Consider the following 20,169-nt stretch of genomic DNA (forward strand, 5'->3'; position numbering starts at 1 on the left):
GCACATGAACCACTGTCTATGAAGACAACATTTTGGTACAGACAACGAGCTGCAGGCCATCGCAGAGAATTGGCGGAAAGTACAGGTGGCTGCCTTCTATGACGACGGTATTGGATGGTTGGTACAACGCTACAACAAACGTCTAAGTCGGAACGACGACTATGTATGTAGATAAGTTGCTGGAAGTTGTAGCTAACTGTTGCAAGTAAAACATTTTTGATTTTCGCAGTGGTTTCCATTTCGTGACCGATCGGACCTTACTTTCCGAATTCCTCTTAGTTGGCACTTAGCCACGCTTAGTACTGAGATCCTAAATTTAAAACTTAAACTCAAGACTGTCTCGTAGCGTGATATACCTTGCTCGTCATTTTAATTATCGTATCAACTTTTTTATCTGCCCTCATTTTTTTCTTCTGATCATTCTTTTTTCATTGGGAATATTTATCGATGTGATTTTTTTACGTACTGTATTAATTTCGATTTAATTTTTTCCCTTCTATCATTTAATATTTTCGTCTTCTTGTTGCATTAACCTATACTACTGTATGAAGACAGATCGTTGTTTAAAGTTGTTACCAAAAATCTCGAAAAGTTCTTGACCGATTTTCTTCAAATACTTACACGGGAGTGAAAAACATTGGGACATACGTGAGCCATATAATTTTAGTACGTATGGTATATAAATGTTTATATCACACGTAAATCTTGTTAGCTACAGTCTCGAAATCTTCATGACAAATTTCCTTCTAATTTTAACACGATACTCCAATATCATTCAGATGGATATACGCTATGTATTGTTTCAACAACAATGTGCACGTTTCTGTTGAAAATGAATGCGAGAAAGAAAATGCTGACCTGTGAAGTGTCGTTTTCTTTCGCAAGCAGTTTTGACTACGATAGCAGGGCATTTAAACCTTGAGTCAAATTTTCTCCTTATATGTACATATTATGAACTGTTAATTTGTTAAATTATTAATGTTGCCATAACTTTCTCTTTTATTGGTTCATAGAAATGACAGACCAATAATAAGCAACATGTAAAATTTATGGCGTTGTTTTTCTTTAATTATTTCGAATGGAATATCCGTTTTTATTGAAATATGTCTTTACTTTTGAATGGAAATTTGAAAATAATTGATTTTGCACTGACAAAACCAAGAATATTCTTTCAAAAAATTCATATGATGAATTTAGACAGTAAGCAAAATATAACATTTACCAAGAAAATTTACATAACAATAGTTATAATTTCAATAATGAATTAATCTATTGGTCGTTATCTATTGTCCGATCTGTTCACTAATGTCGTTCTGCGATGTATTGATATGTAAGCTGTCTCCTTTGATCAGAAACAATATCATTCAAAGACGATACCAAATATTTCTTTTAAAAAATAAAGTTTATTTAAAAACCAAAAGTTATAGCGCTACTGACTTATATATGGATTTCTACCCAGTTACCAGTGAAAAACTGGCGAGATGTGAGTAGGACTCGCGCATTGAACGGTTCTGTGCAAACATAATTCCGTATGTAGACAGTTCGTCCATCCCACGAATCGAGAATCTCGATGATTTTTGCCTGTTATCGACATTGATACTGGCAAGATATCCATCCGTTCCAGGGAATCCTAGATGCCGGCCGCTGTGACCGAGCGGTTCTAGGCGCTTCAGTCCGGAACCGCGCAGCTGCTACGGTCGCAGGTTCGAATCCTGCCTCGGGCATGGATGTGTGTGATGCCCTTAGGTTGGTTAGGTTTAAGTAGTTCTAAGTCTAGGGAACTGATGACCTCAGATATTAAGTCCCATAGTGCTTAGAACCATTTGAACCATTTGAATCCTAGACTTTCAGGAATGTTTTAATTTAAAGTCTGAAGTCAGATAACAAATGACAAAAGAATGTTTTTCATCTACATCTACATCTACATTTATACTCCGCAAGCCACCCAACGGTGTGTGGCGGAGAGCACTTTATGTGCCACTGTCATTACCTCCCTTTCCTGTTCCAGTCGCGTACGGTTCGCGGGAAGAACGACTGCCGGAAAGGCTCCGTGCGCGCTTGAATCTCTCTAATTTTACATTCGTGATCTCCTCGGGAGGTATAAGTAGGGAGAAGAAATATTTTCGATACCTCATCCAGAAAAGCACCCTCTCGAAACCTGGACAGCAAGCTACACCGCGATGCAGAGCGCCTCTCTTGCAGAGTCTGCCACTCGAGTTTGCTAAACATCTCCGTAACGCAATCAGGCTTACCAAATAACCCTGTGACGAAACGCGCCGCTGTTCTTTGGATCTTCTCTATCTCCTCCGTCAACCCGACCTGCTACGGATCCTACACTCATGAGCAATACTCAAGCATAGGTCGAACGAGTGTTTTGTAAGCCACCTCCTTTCTTGATGGACTACATTTTCTAAGGACTCTCCCAATGAATCTCAACCTGGTACCTGCCTTACCAACAATTAATTTTATATGATCATTCCACTTCAAATCGTTCCGCACGCATACTCCCAGATATTTTACAGAAGTAACTGCTACCAGTGTTTGTTCCGCTATCATGTAATCATACAATAAAAGGATCTTTCTTTCTATGTATTCGCAATACATTACATTTGTCTATGATAAGGGTCAGTTGCCACTCCCTGCACCAAGTGCTTATCCGCTGCAGATCTTCCTGCATTTCGCTACAATTTTCTAATGATGCAACTTCTCTGTATACTACAGCACTATCCACGAAAAGCCGCATGTAACTTCCGACTATCTACTAGGTCATTTATATATATATATATATATATATATATATATATATATATATATATATATATATATATTGCGAAAAGCAATGGTCCCATAACACTCCCCTGTGGCATGCCAGAGGTTACTTTAACGTCTGTAGACGTCTCTCCATTGAGAACAACATGCTGTGTTCTGTTTGCTAAAAACTCTTCAATCCAGCCACACAGCTGGTCTGATATTCCGTAGGCTCTTACTTTGTTTATCGAGTGACAGTGCGGAACTGTATCGAACGCCTTCTGGAAGTCAAGCAAAATAGCATCTACCTGTGAGCCTGTATCTAATATTTTCTGGGTCTCATGAACAAATAAAGCGAGTTGGGTCTCACACGATCGCTGTTTCCGGAATCCATGTTGATTCCTACAGAGTAGATTCTGGGTTTCCAGAAATGACATGATGCGCGAGCAAAAAACATCCGTGGGATATAATTACAAATGAATCACTTTCGGATTTTTTCCTTTACTTGTACTGTAGAACCTTCCTTCTTGCCAAATTTCATGATTCGGCGTCAAGGGGAAGTACACTATGATTTTAATGAATTAATTTGTATCAAAATATGTGACATAAATGACAGTACCTTTTGATTCTTTCGACTTAGAAGCTTTACTTTTTTACATCGCCAAGGATCCACAGACCTTGAGAAGGAGTCTTAAGAGATGGACAGACAGGGATATAGTCTGATAAAAAATGACAAAACAATTTTTTTTCGTATGATTTACTTGCAAATTAACCATTTTCGGATTTTTACTTCGGTTTTACTGTGAAGCCTTGCTTCCTGCCAAATATCATGATTCTACGTCAACGGGAAATGACTGCGGCAATCAAAATATGTGACATTATAGGCCGTGTCTTTTGACTGCATTGACTGAGAATCTAATGTTTACTATACCCGCCGAAGGATCTTTGACCTTAGTATGTGGCGCAACATGATACGTCAACCCGTTCCTGAAAAAAAGGGATTTGAAAAGTCGGACAGATAGACAGATGGACAACAAAGTGATCCGTATTTAAAATAAAAATATTTGTTACAATAGAGACCAAACAAATACCGAAACATACCGATTATTCAGAACTAAAATACCGGAGTCTTATTCCATTCCATGGTGGGACTGAATGGTACAGCAACCGGTTTCCATAATTCTATTAAGAGACGGTCTCGGTTTCTAAGTTATTTTTAAAACAGTTAACGCTTGTCTCCTGGTTTAGGGTTCTTGAAATTTTCTGAAAGAAAAGGAAAACCAACGACGTAATTATATAAAATTACATGTTACGGAATATTATTGTAATCTGCGATAAAATTTTTTTAACTATTTTAAAAAATTTAAAAAAGCAAATTAGCCCTCACGAAAGACTATCAGAGCATTGCATATCACCGGCTGGTAGGGATGTTAGTGAAAACGATGGTGACCAACCATCTAAAGGAAGAAGCTTAGAACAAGCCACACTGGGACAAAACCAAGTGTATAAACTTGGAAGGATAATAATGGGGATAAATGTATGAGTTGTCTTCCTTTTGATGGTTCTTTATCGTCGTTTTCACAAACCGCCCTATCAGCGGCTGTTATGTAAAACTTTGACAAACCTTTCGTAGCGTTAATTCCTTTTTTTAAAGTTTTTTAATATAATTTTTAAAAGTTTAGGGCAGCTAGGAACCATGCCCCTTATCTGGCAACTTTGTATAATTACATCTAGGCGCTCCAGTCCGGAGCTGCGCTGCTGCTACGGTCGCAGGTTCGAATCCTGCCTCGGGCATGGGTGTGTGTGATGTCCTTAGGTTAGTTAGGTTTAAGTAGTTCTAAGTTCTAGGGAACTAATGACCACAGCAGTTGAGTCCCATAGTGCTCAGAGCCATTTTTTTAAATTACATCTTTCTTTCTCTCTTAGATAACACGAGGAAGCATTAACGAGACGAAACGCGTGATTTGTATTAAAAATAACTTTGCAACCGACACTCTTTTTGTACAATACCGGTATCGGTTTTCACCGGGAGGTTTCTCCCATTCTTTCAAGGAGAGGTCCCCAGCAGTGCGATCAACGTTTTGAAACTACCTATAGAGTGATGCAGATTAAGATCCCAGGTTATAACACACTGCAGCCATTCACCCTTGTGGCTTGCGAGTAATTGACGAAAACAAATATGTATCACAATTTTGTGTGACACTTGATAATGTTAAAAAATTGCGTTATGCAGTATGGATATCTGGTGTAATGGATAGGAAATTAGCTTGGCATGTAGGATGTGGTGGATATGAATCGCGTCAAGTGTAGTGATTTTTTTAATTTTTAAATCTGCACATAAATGACTCTGATCATCATTTTTATTCAATTAATTGATTTAAATATAATTTTTAATTCAGTTCCTTTGTCGCATAATTTTAATCACAGCGTCAAGTTCTTCATTTGCTCTCATTTTTCTTCCTATCGTCCTTTCTCTACTTGAAATCTATGTCCATGTGTTTTAATTAATTTCATGTAATAATTCCTATTTAATTTCTTTTGTTTTCCACCATGTTTTATCGTGCACAGTATTGCGTTCATTACCTATATCCATTCCTCATTTTGCTTGAATTTCGCTTTACTTACAAACCCGACTTTCATTTAAATTTATATGACGACTACCATGCAAGGAAAAAGCACATCTGGTAACAAAAATACGTTTTTCACACCATTGGACAGATATAAATACATAATTTCGTCTTTCGTTTTGTAACTGATAGATAGGAATTTTCAAATAATTGAACATTACATTATATGATGCTGAGGGAATTATATTATGAAATGAGACACTTGAAGTAGTAAAGGAGTTTTGCTATTTGGCGAGCAAAATAACTGATGATGGTCGAAGTAGAGAGGATATAAAATGTAGACTGGCAACGGCAAGGAAAGCGTTTCTGCAGAAGAGAAATTTGTTAGCATCGAGTATAGATTTAAGTGTCAGGAAGTCGTTTCTGAGAGTATTTGTATGGAGTGTAGCCATGTATGGAAGTGAAACGTGGACGATAAATAGTTTGGACAAGAAGAGAATAGAAGCTTTCGAAATGTGGTGCTACAGAAGAATGCTGAAGATTAGATGGGTAGATCACATAACTAATGAGGAGGTATTGAATAGAATTGGGGAGGAGTTTGTGGCACAACTTGACAAGAAGAAGGGACCGGTTGGTAGGACATGTTCTGAGGCATCAATGGATTACAAATTTAACATTGGAGGGCAGTGTGGAGGGTAAAAATTGAAGAGGGAGACCAAGAGATGAATACACTAAGCAGATTCAGAAGGATGTAGGTTGCAGTAAGTACTGGGAGATGAAGAAGCTTGCACAGGATAGAGTAGCATGGAGAGCTGCATCAAACCAGTCTCAGGACTGAAGACCACAACAACAACAACAACAATATATAAATATAATTTCATTTACAGTCACAAAAATTCAGATTTTGATATAAATGAAAAAGTTCGTACAGTGATTGAAATAACGTGACAAACGAATAGAAACAAAAAAATACTTTTAAAACCAATTAATTGAATGAAAATGATGATCCAAGTAACTTCTATAAAGATTGAAAAATAACAAAAAATGTGCACCTGACGAGATTCACACCCAGAACGTTTGCACGCGAAAGTTTTAAGCTATTATCATGTCTGTTATACCACGCTGCCAGACTGTACGATGCAACTTTTAACGCTGTTGAGTATCAAACAAAATGCTGAGTTTTTTTCCATAAGTTGGCCCCCTAGGGCGAATGGCTGCAGTGTGTGACACTTGAGATCTTCTACATCTACATACATACTCCGCAATCCTCCATACGGTGCGTGGCGGAGGGTATCTCGTACCACAACTAGCATCTTCTCTCCCTGTTCCACTTGCAAACAGAACGAGGGAAAAATGACTGCTTATATGCTTCTGTACGAGCCCTAATCTCTCTTATCTTATCTTTGTGGTCTTTCCGCGAAATATAAGTTGGCGAAGTAAAATTGTACTGCAGTTAGCCTCAAATGCTGGTTGTCTAAATTTCCTCAGTAGCGATTCACGAAAAGAACGCCTCCTTTCCTGTAGAGATTTCCACCCGAGTTCCTGAAGCATTTCCGTAACACTCGTGTGATGATCAAACCTACCGGTAACAAATCTAGCAGCCCGTCTCTGAATTGCTTCTATGTCCTCCCTCAATCGGACCTGATAGGGATCCCAAACGCTCGAGCAGTACTCACGAATAGGTCGTATTAGTGTTTTATAAGCGGTCTCCTTTACAGATGAACCAAATCTTCCCAAAATTGTACCAATGAACCGAAGACGACTATCCGCTTCCCCGCAACTGCCATTAGATGCGTGTCCCACTTCATATCGCTCTGCAGTGTTACGCCCAAATATTTAATCGACGTGACTGTGTCAAGCGCTACACTACTAATGGAGTATTCAAACATTACGGGATTCTTTTTTCTATTCATCTGCATTAATTTACATTTATCTATATTTAGAGTTAGCTGCCAATCTTTACACCAATCACAAATCCTGTCCACGTCATCTTGTATCCTCCTATAGTCACTCAACGACGACACCTTCCCGTATTCCACAGCATCATCAGCAAACAGCCGCACATTGCTATCCACCCTATCCAAAAGATCATTTATGTAGATAGAAAACAACAGCGGACCTACCACACTTCCCTGGGGCACTCCAGATGATACCATCACCTCCGATGAACACTCACCATCGAGGACAACGTACTGGGTTCTATTACTAAAGAAGTTTTCGAGCCACTCACATATTTGGGAACCAATCCCATATGCTCGTACCTTAGTTAGGAGTCTGCAGTGGGGCACCGAGTCAAACGCTTTCCGGAAGTCAAGGAATATGGCATCCGTCTGATACCCTTCATCCACGGTTTGCAAGATATCATGTGAAAAAATGGCGAGTTGCGTTTTGCAGGGGCGATGCTTTCCAAAGCCGCACTGATGCATGGACAGCAACTTCTCTGTCTAAAGGAAATTCATTATATTGGAACTGAGATAACTTAGATAACCGTATAGATAGTTTTAAAAGTCGATCGCTCCTCTGGGGACCTCTCCTCTTTAGTTCGCAGTACGCCAGGCTACTGCCACGTGAAACGGGGTGTACCGCGGCAACTTCCCGTGGGACCCGAGCCATTTGCCACTGTGGATGAAAGCAGAGCAACGGCTGCGGCCGTACCTAGTAGGATGGTCTTGACGTCCTGCGACTTGAGCCTCTGGTAGTCTCGGCGGTTCTTCTCGAGCAGGCGCTCCAAGTCCCTGCGCTCCAGGTAGATCCGCAGCGGGCTGCAGCAGGCGGGATCTTCCATGGTGGCGCCTCCGGCAAGCACTGCCAGCCCGTCTCTTCCATCGTGGCGCCTCCTGTCCTGTCCTGGTCGAGCGACAAACCGCTTCCTGCAGCAGCCTACACTCCCCACTACATCCTCCACATAAACGTCCAGGTTCCTAAAGCGATTTTCGCTCCCGCGCTTACACGTCGAGCCAATACCGGAGCAGTGGTGTACAAGTACAAAACTTTTCGACGTCTTCAGGGTGATTCTCGAAGATAGGCTAATATTTTAATATGTTATTCTACAACTAAAGAAAAAAGTTAATATAAACATACACTACTGGCCATTAAAATTGCTACACCACGACGTGCTAGAGACGCGAAATTTAACCGACAGGAAGAAGATGCTGTGATATGCAAATGATTAGCTTTTCAGAGCATTCAGACAAGGCTGGCGCCGGTGGTGACACCTACAACGTGCTGACATGAGGAAAGTTTCCAACCGATTTCTCATACACAAACAGCAGTTGACCGGCGTTGCCTGGTGAAACGTCGTTGTGATGCCTCGTGTAAGGAGGAGAAATGCGTACCGTCACGTTTCCGACTTTGATAAAGGTCGGATTGTAGCCTATCGCTATTGCGGTTTATCGTATCGCGACATTGCTGCTCGCGTTGGTCGAGATCCAAAGACTGTTAGCAGAATATGGAATCGGTGGGTTCAGGAGGGTAATACGGAACGCCGTGCTGGATCCCAACGGCCTCGTATCACTAGCAGTCGAGATGACAGGCATCTTATCCGCTTGGCTGTAACGGATCGTGCAGTCACGTCTCGATCCCTGAGTCGACAGATGGGGACGTTTGCAAGACAACAACCATCTGCACGATCACTTTTTCTTTTCACTAGCTGCTTATATTTTATGACCCACCGTCTAATTTCTTATGGTGGGCCGTATGTTGCCACTTAGCCGCTGTGACTGGGTCCGGGGTCCGCAGTGACTGAAAGTAATCTGTTTAGATTCATTTGATATCTTTTTTTCGTGCAGCATTAGAAAAACTTATAACTACACAAAATCAAGTAAGATAAACAAAACGAAATTAAATATTTAGAAAGAAGGAAGGAAGAGAATTGAATAGAGAAGGGAAAGGTATAATATTGCCCGTCACCTGGTTGTGGGCGGCGGCCCGGGTCTTGGGATGACCCTCAAGACGCTGGCCGTCGCTCACCGTGCCTTTAACATCTACCATCCTAGAAACTACCTTAACTAGAAGAGATTAGGGTACGTTAAAGCTAGAAACCAAGACTAAGACCTCCATGTCCAGCCTGCTAAACTATTTACGATATACAATAGAGAGGTAACTGATTTTGTGCTCGGCTCAAAGTTGCTAATGAAAGGTTACTTGTGGTAAAACTAATAAGGTAATGACGCTAACGGTTTGTGTTGAGCCTACAAGGCTCTTAGTAGAGTACATCAGGCGCAAGCACCTCCCGGCCCCGCCGACAACACGACCTGAACGGTGGTTTTCCCCGATCTACCATAGGTATCCGTCGGGTTGCGCTCAAAAGAGAGGAACCACAATTAAGATCCTTCCATCCAGGACGTGCGCCGCCTCTTACCAGGGGGGCGTAGGTCCCTTGAAGAGGTGCCCAACTTTAAGCTTCAGATGAGAAGTTCTTAGTATAGTGGAGGTTGAGGTATAGGCTGTGTAGGTTGGTTGTACAAACAGTTCACGCTGAGCCAATGAGACTTACAAAATGATACGTGGTGTGGCAGTTAGCACCTTCCGGCCCCGCCAGCAACACAGCCTGAGCGGTGGTTTTCCCCGATCTACCATAGGTACCCGTCGGGTTGGGCTCAAAGAGAGGAACCACAATTAAGATCCTTCCATCCAGACTGTGCGCTGCCTCTTAACGGAAGGCGTAGGTCCCTTGAAGAGGTACCTAGCTTTAAGCTCTTATTAGACATGGAGATGCTGTTAACTATTTATATATATGGTGCAATCTGTTTTTAGGATAGTATGTGACTTGTGCAGCTCTTGTCGGTTGTTCCACTTTGTTCTTTGAATTTGACTTGGTTGACACTATGGATCATCCGCGCTGGACGCTTCAATATCTGTGTTGGTGCCCTGGTCTGTATCTGTTTCTTCTTCATCACTCGTGGTGCTAATCACATCTGTATCCCCATGGGCATCGTGACGTCTGTTTGGACCGACTTGCCTTCGGTAGGGTCTGTTGCGCAAGTATTCTATTTGTTGGATCTTCGAGATTTCGTCCGTTATTTTGTTGAGTTCAGTCCACCTTTCCGGGTCGCGTATTATGGCATGTAGTTCGTTCTGTGTGTTCAGGCGATTTATGTGTACTGTGTGTCTTATGTTCGTGCGTTGTCCACAGAAGAAGACAGTATGTTCAGGGGAACCTTCTTCCCCGCATGTGCATCTATTAGTCTGCTGCAGACTCACGCGGTACATGTGCGTGGGATAAGGGCCATTTCCTGTGATGAAATGTACCATGCCGCGTCTGGGATTAATATGTTTTAGTTTTAGTCTTTCCCGGATGTCGGAAGAAGTTGTATACACGGCGGCCCTTATCGCTGTTGGCCCACTCGCTCTGCCAGGTATCCACTCGCCATGCTCTGAGTTGGCGTGTTGTCTCAATCGGTATACCAGTGATCCGCCGAACCTGGTCTATTCTCCCCATCCTAAGCCAGTACATTGCTGCGCGGTACCTGATGGTGATATCTATGGGGAAGATTCCCATGACGACACATAGTGCGTCATTTGATGTTGAGTTGAATGTCCCTGTTGGTCGAAGTAGAATACAAATAGAACACAATGGTTCTGTTGGTTGAGAGATTTAACCTGTGGGCCCACGTACTGGCATAGTACTGACTCGAAGAGAGCGCAATGGTATGTTCGTGTCACTGACAGGGGTAGTCTGAATTGTTCCGAATTTAGCCTAGCCAGTTAGTGTAGTATCTTTTCTGCTTTGTTTGTGCATATTCGCATGTGTTCGTGGAAGTTCAATCGTTCATCAATGTATACTCCTAGATAGCGTGTGACTGCTAGTCTTTTTATGTTTGTATCCCCGATTTTGACTATTGGGTTCCTGCGCAGGATACCCTTTAGCAATGTATAAGTTTTTTGTTTCCTGCTATCTTTAATTTATTATCTGTGCACCATTGGGTTATTGTCCTAAGTGTTCCATTGGCTCTTTCTTCCAGCTGGGCACGGGTGTTTGCTGAAACTACGACGAGTAGATCATCAGCATAAGCGACAACTCCATCTGTCAAGATGTGCTCCTCTAGTAACTGTAGGAGCGGTTCTATAACTATGTCCCAGAAGATGGGGCCGCAGATCGACCCTTGTGGACAGCCTTTTGTAATTCGTTTAATCACTTTCTGGTTGTCCATTTGCCAAACGACCGTTCTGTCTCTCCAATAGTCCATGAAACTATTATACAGAGACTCCGGTACCTACAGGTGTCTAAGCCTCTTGAACAAGGCCGGCCACCAGAGGTTGTCGAAGGCACCTGAGATGTCTATCATAATTGCAAGTGTGTATTTGGAGGGTGTGTCGTGTACTATTTGGAGTGCTCTATTAATTGCGTCGTCTATAGATTTCCCTTCTCTGAAGCCGTATTGGTGTAGTGTCAGTCCCCGTAGTGTTCGGTGCGCTTGTAGTCTTTTGCCGAGAAGTTTTTCTTGTACTTTACCGAGTGTATTGATAAGGCAAATTGGTCTGTATGACTTGGGGTCTGATGGGTCTTTGTCTGGAGCCTTTTTGATGATAACCGCCTTCGAGGTCTTCCACACTGCAGGCACACGGCCCAGCCTTAATGCATCGTTTAACAACGTTGCGAGAAACGGGATGATCTGCGGTGCAATTTGTTTCAGTACCTCAGAGTGGATACCATCCGGTCCAGGCGCCTTTTTGTTTTTGAGTTTTGAGTTCTGAGATCGCTGTCGCCACTTCTTCATGCGCAAATGGACAGGTGACGGTTGGTGTGATGTATACCGTGTCTACTTCGCGTCTCAGTGCTGCATGTTGTGGTGTGTCTGTGTCTGCGATGTCGTCGGGCAGGAGTTTGCTCAGCAGGAACTCCGCTGTGCGGCTCCAGCCCTTAGTCGTCTCACCATCCTTCTGTCGCAGCGTTCCCAGAACTAGTGGGCTCTTAATTTTCTCTGTCACGATTTTGTATGGTTCTCCCCAAATGTTTAGTTGTGTTTGTGCTGCTACATGACTGTTCCAATGGTCTTTCCTGGTCTTATTCAGCTGAAGTTTATATTTGTCCTTGGCAAGCCGCTAGTCATGTAGTCGTAATTGTCATTCTCTATCTGAAATTGCTCGTTGGTAAAGCTTACGTTTACGTTTTGAGTCTTGTTTGAGTCGTGTTAATTGTGTAGTCCAGGGAATATTTTGGTGTTTTGTCATTCTTTGTGTGGGTATGCAGATGTTCTGTGTGTGTGTGATGATGTCTGTCAGCATGTGTGCTCTGTAATCAACACTGCCGGTGATGTCTTGCGGTATGCGCTCATGTATTTTTTGTCTGACCCTGTCCCAGTCTGTTTTGTCAAATAATAGTCTTTTTGGTAGTGTTTCTGTGTTGACGTTTGGTGTACCACTTAAGGTTAGTGTGATGATGTTGTGGTCGCTAGCAGTGATCTGGTCATGTACGGTCCAGTCTCGTACGTGGCTGATGGCGGCATTATTAACGAGGGTGATGTCTATGTTTGATGAATGACCGTTGTGTCCGATGTGAGTCGGGTGATGTCCTTCCTTGTTGAGTACGTGTAGTCTGTTTTCCTGGATGATGTCATTTATTATTCTACCTCTGTCGTCAGATCTGTCTGAATGCCACAGGGTTGATCTGACATTTATGTCTGCACAGATGAGAAGTTTTTTGTTGCCAGCGTATTGCGCAACATCTCTGATGAGGTCTGCGTATGGTTTGATGCAATGACAGAATTGGGCGTACAGCGACGCGATGATCCAAGTATCCCCTTTGTGTGTGACTTCAACTGTAACTAGGTGCTCGGAACAGAGTTGTGTAATTTTGACTGGATGTATTTCTTTGTTTAGGATTATGACAGATGCCATGCAGCCTGTCCCCTTCGCAACTGTCACCGCACTTGGAGGAAAGTTGGGGATATGCCCTTGTCTAGTGTAGGGCTCCTGTATGCACAGAATGTCACTTTCTAGTTCACGTAGGACCCGTGGGAGCTCCGAATTTACAAGTATACTCCGCATAGCATTAAGCTGTGCTATTAGCAGTTTGGGTGTTTAACGGTGGCGTAGCACTTGCTGCCAGTTTGACTGTAATCGAAGTATGTTCTCCCATGAGCCCTTACGTGATCCTCGTAAAGCTTGTCCATATCGAATGGTTCCTCCCTGCGGGCGCACACCTGTATGAGCAGGTCTAGTAGGCTGTCTGGATCTGTTGGAATATTCTCCGTTTTGAGAATCAGTCCATCGGTTTGCTCTGATGTACGGAAACAAACAGATTGGCCGTACGGGTGTAGGGTGCGGATGAGCATCCGCTGTGCCGTCTCTAAGATGTCTCTTTTTCTAGCCTACTTAATTTTACGTTTATATCTAGCTTGTCGTAACTAAAACTATCGGTGTCGATGGCGTGTGTTGGCGTCTCTGCAGCCGTGACGTGTCGTGATGGTGTAGTGGCGTTGCTGTGCGGCTCTGCGGGGGGCGCTGGATTGACTTCTTCGTTGGTTGTTGTGGGGGTTTCCTTGGGCGTCGGCATTGAGGTTGTTGGTTGGGGGGCTGCGAAGGTGTTGGTATCATCAGGGGTATGCACTTTCTTATCACTAGGTTTTGAGGCAGCCTGCGATTGCCGCGATTGGTCGTCACACGCTTTCACTTACTTGGATCTCTTAGGCTGTTTGGGTTTTCTATGCGGTTTTAGTTTCCTGAAGGCTGTGACGATTCGTTTGTTTTTTGTGTGTGTTTCGTTTGCGCAGTCTTGATGTGTATCAGATGTGTTGGTTGTTTGTGCCTCCATTCTGCATTGATTTGACGTGATTTGGTTCCTACTTGACTGCTCGTCTACGCTATCTGTGACAGACATAACAGCTTTTGGTATGTTATGCGCACTGTCGTCTCTGTTGCCAGACCCTCCGCAGACTTTTGTTGCGGTTGTTGCTGCGGCTTTTTGTGTGGCATTCGTGGTGTCTGCCGGCGCTGTGGCCTGTTCAAGGTCGCTATTACGGTTTCGAATATCATTGTTATGAACACTACAATCTCTGGCGTAAGGGCAGTAATAGACGTCGTCTTCTTCCTCTGCCAGTGAGTCAGAGAGAGTTACTTTGCGTTTGATTTGATTACAGTCTGGGGTGTCTGATTTGTCCGTGTTTTCCGTTTGGGCTCCAGTTGTGCTGGCTTGCGTTACGGTTGTGTTTAGCACCGTTGGGTTCAAGGTCTCACCTTGTATGAATTCCATTGGTTTGATGCGTCCTTCGCATTTTGCGTCGTCGTGCTGGAGCGGATGGGTGATCTTGAGTCGTTAGCAACGCTGTTTTGTGCAGTTGCTTTGGTTGTTCATGTGTGGTATGGTTTTCTGGTCTGTCGGTATCAGGATTTGGGGTCTATTCTCAGTAGTTCGTCTTCGAGTTCGTCTATCCTGTTCATAATGGTCGTCTGGAATGTCATCCAGTACATTATTTGTCTTTTGATTAGTTTTGCGGCTTCTGATGACATTTGTCCTGTGAGTGTTAGGTCGTCTATGTATTCAGTGATTGCGTGATGGCTGTCCTCCAGGTTTGTATTGTGTATCAAGCCTGGAATGTGACCATTGTTGGGGTAGTCGTCAGGTAATAGTTTTTACCTCTTACGCCAGAGTATTGCACGTAGATGGTTTCTGCGCTCTGCACGAACAGTTCGACGATGTTTGCAGCAGAACGGACTATCAGCTCGGAGACCGTGGCTGCGGTTACCCTTGACGCTGCATCACAGACAGGAGCGCCTGCGATGGTGTACTCAACGACGAACCTGGGTGCACGAATGGCAAAACGTCATTTTTTCGGATGAACCCAGTTTATGTTTACAGCATCGTGATGGTTGCATCCGTGTTTGGCGACATCGCGGTGATCGCACATTGGAAGCGCGTGTTTGTCATCGCCATACTAGCGTATCAGCCGCCGTGATGGTATGGGGTGCCATTGGTTACACGTCTCGGTCACCTCTTGTTCGCACTGACGACACTTTGAACAGTGGACGTTACATTTTAGATGTGTTACGACCCGTGGCTCTACCCTTCATTCGATCCCTGCGAAACCCTACATTTCAGCAGGATAATGCACGACCGCATGTTTCAGGTCCTGTACGGGCCTTTCTGGATACAGAAAATGTTCGACTGCTGCCCTGGTCAGCACATTCTCCAGATCTGTCACCAATTGAAACGTCTGGTCAATGTTACGCGAGCAACTGGCTCGTCACAATACGCCAGTCACTACTGTTGATGAACTGTGGTATCGTGTTGAAGCTGCATGGGCAGCTGTACCTGTACACGCCATCCAAGCTCTGTTTGACTCAATGCCCAGGCGTATCAAGGCCGTTATTACGGCCAGAGGTGGTTGTTCTGGTTACTGATTTCTCAGGATCTATGCACCCAAATTGTGTGGAAATGTAATCATATGTCAGTTCAAGTATAATATACTTGTCCAATGAATACCCGTTTATCATCTGCATTTCTTCTTGGTGTACCAATTTTAATGGTCAGTAGTGTAGGTCCGCAAACGTTTAGTTACAGAGTTAAAGCTAATAAAAACTTTTGCCTGAAATTTAGCAACTTCGCTAATATGAAGCCATCGAAAAACTGTACAAGGTTAAAGTAAAGCACTATTTCCGTTTATTTTGTTGTTATTTGTCTAGTGAATCGAATAAAACGCGTCCCAGACGTGTGTCTGCAGTAGTTTTCCAGGACACCCGGAGAAGCAAAGAATATTATACAAGAAAATTTGTTTACTTTCCATTAAGAATGTAGAAACGTTTATGTTGTTGCTGGAAACCGTTAGTGAGTTGTTTCAGTCGTTTCCTAAAATGAACTGAACTGGGTGCAGACATTTTTGAACATTTATTGTGAATGTATTGTAAAATAGTATGTACACTGTACATCTTCCTTAACACGAGTTTCTACATCTACATTTACGTGGTTACCCTGCAATTCACACTTAAGTGCCTGGCAGAGGGTTCATCGAACCGTTTTCATACTACTTCTCTACCATTCCACTCTCGAATGGCGCGTGGGAAAAAGGAACACCTACATCTTTCCGTTCGAACTCTGATTTGTCTTATTATATTATTATGATCATTTCTCCCTACGTAGGTGGGTGTCAACAAAATATTTTCACATTCGGAAGAGAAAGTTGGCAATTGAAATTTCGTAAATAGATCTCGCCGCAAAGAAAACCGGCTTTGTTTCAGAGACTGCCACCCCAATTCGCGTATCACATCAGTGACACTCTCACCACTATTGAACGATAACACGAAACGAACAGCCCTTCTTTGCACTTTTTCGATGTCCTCCGTCAATCCTACCTGGTAAGGATCCCATACCGCGCAGAAATATTACAGCAGAGGACGGACACGTTCAGTGCAGGTGGAACGAAAGTTCGCAACATCTCCACGTAACGATCGGCATTATCAGTTATTGTGTTACCCTGTTCATTTGCGAAGAATTACGGTTCGATAATCAATTGGTTCACATGGCTGTGAGCACTATGGGACTTAAAATCTGAGGTCATCAGTCCCCTACAACTTAGAACTACTTAAACCTAACTAACCTAAGGACGTCACACACATCCATGCCCGAGACAGGATTCGAACCTGCGACCGTAGCGATCGCGCGGTTCCAGATTGAAGCGCCGAGAACCTCTCGGCCACATCGGCCGGCGGTCAGATAGCCAACCCCACGTGATGGAAACACCACTCCATACTGTTACTTTACTAGCGTGTAAAGGGCACTCATGAACGTCATTAGGATTTGTGTTTGCCCAGTAACGGTAGTTCTGTTTATTCGCACAGACTGTGAGATGCAAATGTGCATTTGTCATCCACAACTTGTTAAGAAATTCACCGTCATTGTTTATTTTTTATTGTCATTTGTTGACAGAATCCTAACACTAACCGGTAATCGTAGTCCTTCTATTGTTGTACGGAGGAAATTTTAAATCAAGATTAAGACTTCTACGAACATTCTCTTGGGACATTCCAACCACTGCTGCTTGCTTACGAATTGAACGCCGTGGACTCCGTAAGACAGACTCGCGTGCAGTATCAATGTTCGCTGGAGAAAACACAATTCTTGGTCGTCCTGTTGGCTGGCCGGAGTGGCCAGTGAACCATTAATTCCATACGCTGTAGCACTTTCACCCTATCAATGTTGCCATCATTAAAAGCAATAACAGTATCACTGACCCCCTACTTTAGTGTCTTCATTCCAAAAAAAACATTTTTTGGTAAGAGAGTCCATATAAGATTATTGAACGACTCATTGGGACTTTGAGTCTGACCACTTCTTCAGTAATTCAGGATCTGCCAGGTCTCTGTAAGTAGATTTTAAGATATCCATGACTGCAGCTGCGATGGAATGTTTATGGCTGTATGAACTGTTTGAGTACTGTGCATTGCGGTAATTGCACCATGAATCAGGTAGAGGAGGGCAAAGGTGGTGTACTGGTACTTCATCAGTTGACTGTCTGTGGAAGATGGTATCCCATACTGCCTGCTTCAATTTCAACAAATCCTCAGTATTATTTCTTATCGACATCCCATAATACTGCTGTTGTTCATCAATCATTTTGTCTGTCAGCCAGCCTCTTATGGTTTACCATCAGAAAGTTTCTTGTCTCTCAAACTTCGTGTCAACTTCCTCAACCTCGTGCCCATCCTCTTCAGGACATGACCTTTATAACAAAAAAAAAAATGGCTCTGAGCACTATGGGACTCAACTGCTGTGGTCATCAGTCCCCTAGAACTTAGAACTACTTAAACCTAACTAACCTAAGGACATCACACACATCCATGCCCGAGGCAGGATTCGAACCTGCGATCGTAGCAGTCGTACGGTTCCGGACTGAGCGCCTAGAACCGCGAGACCACCGCGGCCGGCGACCTTTATAACACAACAATCCACAGCCTTCTATATAAAAAATTACCGATTTTATTGGATCTTGAAGTAATGCGCGTAAAAATTTTAACGTTTTCATCTGGAGTAGATTATATTTAAATAAAATAAAATAAAATACTTCCCATGGGAGTATATATTATTGGTGTTTTGCCCTTAAACAGCACAGCTGGACTAAACTACATGGCCAATTCCTTTTTCTGCCTTCCTTGCTTTCAAACTTCCCTCATTCGCTCGCTGTGTTTCTGTTTCCGGTCCTCTGTCCATGCTTCTAGTTGGCTTCGTGTCTTCAGCTTCATCTTGGTTGCCTTTTTAGATGCCCATATTTCTTTCATCTTCCGGCTGTGATCTTATTTGCGTTCTTCGGTCCATTTTACGCCTGTTCGTTTGTCACAGTTGTATCTCATGTAGTTTACTTTTCTTAATGATGTTTCTGAATTTTATTCTGTCGTTTACCATGTCCGGTGTGATGTTCAGTTGGTTCTGGTAGTTTTTTACCTCTGCCACCCATTTGTCGTTTCTAGTCGTTACCCAGTCAAAGATCTGTTTGGTCAGTCTGTGTGATGGCATTCTGTGTAGGTGTCCATAGAATTGTAGTCTGCGTTTTCTAATCTTTTCTGTGATTGTCTCCGTATGTTTGTATAGTTCCTTTGTGGGTTTCTTTGTCCACATTCCTTTGCTGTTAGTTGCGCCAAATATGTTCCTAAGTTTTTTTTCCGTTCTACTTTTTCTAGTTACCTGATACGTGTATGTTCTAGGATTAGTGTGGTCTCTGCTGCGCACAGTGCTTCGGGGAGCACCACCGTGTCGTAGTGGCGTAATTTGGCTTTTTGTGAGATAGACTTCTTGTTGTAATGATTCCACACCACTTTGTATGCCTTGTCCAGTTTAGTTTTTCTTTCTTCGTTTGAGTCTATGTCATGTCCGCTCATTTCTAGTGTTTCATCGAGGTATTTGAAGTTCGCCGTTTTCTAAATCGTGCCGTACTTTGTGTTCAGGGACGAGAGTTTCTTTGTGCTCATAAACTGTGCCTTTTCGTAAGAGATCTGTAGTCCAGTTTTGGAAGCGATTTCGTGCAGTTTTCAATAGCGTCTTTTGTTTCCTTTATACCTTTCGTGACAATCGCCAAATCGTCTGCAAAAGCCAGGCATTTAATGTGTAGGTTTCCTAAGATTATCCCCTGTTGTGATGTTTCCCATTCTTTTATGACCTTATCTAACACCAGATTGAAAAGGAGAGGTGAGAGGCCATCGCCTTGTCGGACACCTGTGCGAATTTCAAAGGGCTCTGATAGTTCCCCACAGAACTTTACTTTGGACATCGTGTTGGTCAAGGTTTGCTCTATGGTAGTCCGTGTTTTGTTGTCTGTATTCAACTAGAATTTTGAAGAGTTTCCCGGTCGTACGCCTTTTTGAAGTCGACAAAGGTAATGATCAGGCTCTGTTTGTGTTGTAAAATTATTTTCAGGTTCCAAATTTGTTCAGCACAACACAGCCCTTTACGGGAGCCTGCTTGGTATTCCCCAATCAAGTGGTCGGTCTGGCATTCTAGTGTGTTTAGTAAAGCTTTAGAGAGGATCTTGTATGTGACTGGTAGAAGGGATATTCCTCTGTAGTTGTTCGAGTCAGTCTTGTCACCTTTTTTGTGTAGTGGGTGTATCAGGGCAGTTTTCCAGTCGTCAGGAATTTTCATGGTCTCCCAGATATCTTCCTGTGGATGTCTTTAGTGAGTTTTGGAAGTTCCAGATTTCCGCGATGATGCCGTCTTCTCCTGGTGCTCTACGATTCCTGAGTGACTTGATTATTTCTTTAACTTCTTCTAGAGTTGGAGGTTCACTATCTGGATTGTATGTGCTCGTTTCTGTCATCAGTTCTTCCATAGGGGGTCCGTGTTGAGGATTTTTTCAAAGTACTTTGCCAGAATGTCACAATTGTTTTTGGTATTGGTTTCTAGGGTTCCATCCGGTCTTCTGAAGCA

At 43.0% G+C, this 20,169-nt stretch overlaps 1 protein-coding gene across 2 annotated transcripts in view; it reads right to left on the reverse strand.

The window, feature by feature from the left end:
- Nucleotides 1-8,109, reverse strand: part of LOC126428203 (guanine nucleotide-binding protein subunit alpha-11-like) — a 122,307-nt gene extending 114,198 nt beyond the window's left edge. For both annotated transcript variants that reach the window (XM_050090116.1, XM_050090115.1), the window contains exon 1: nucleotides 7,971-8,109. In XM_050090116.1, coding sequence (XP_049946073.1) covers nucleotides 7,971-8,100 — 130 coding nt within the window. In that variant the 5' untranslated portion in view covers nucleotides 8,101-8,109. The remainder of the gene's footprint in view (nucleotides 1-7,970) is intronic.
- Between the last annotated feature and the right edge of the window lie 12,060 nt (nucleotides 8,110-20,169).

Source organism: Schistocerca serialis, chromosome 12, assembly GCF_023864345.2.
Source record: "Schistocerca serialis cubense isolate TAMUIC-IGC-003099 chromosome 12, iqSchSeri2.2, whole genome shotgun sequence".
NCBI classification, from domain to species: Eukaryota; Metazoa; Arthropoda; class Insecta; order Orthoptera; family Acrididae; genus Schistocerca; species Schistocerca serialis.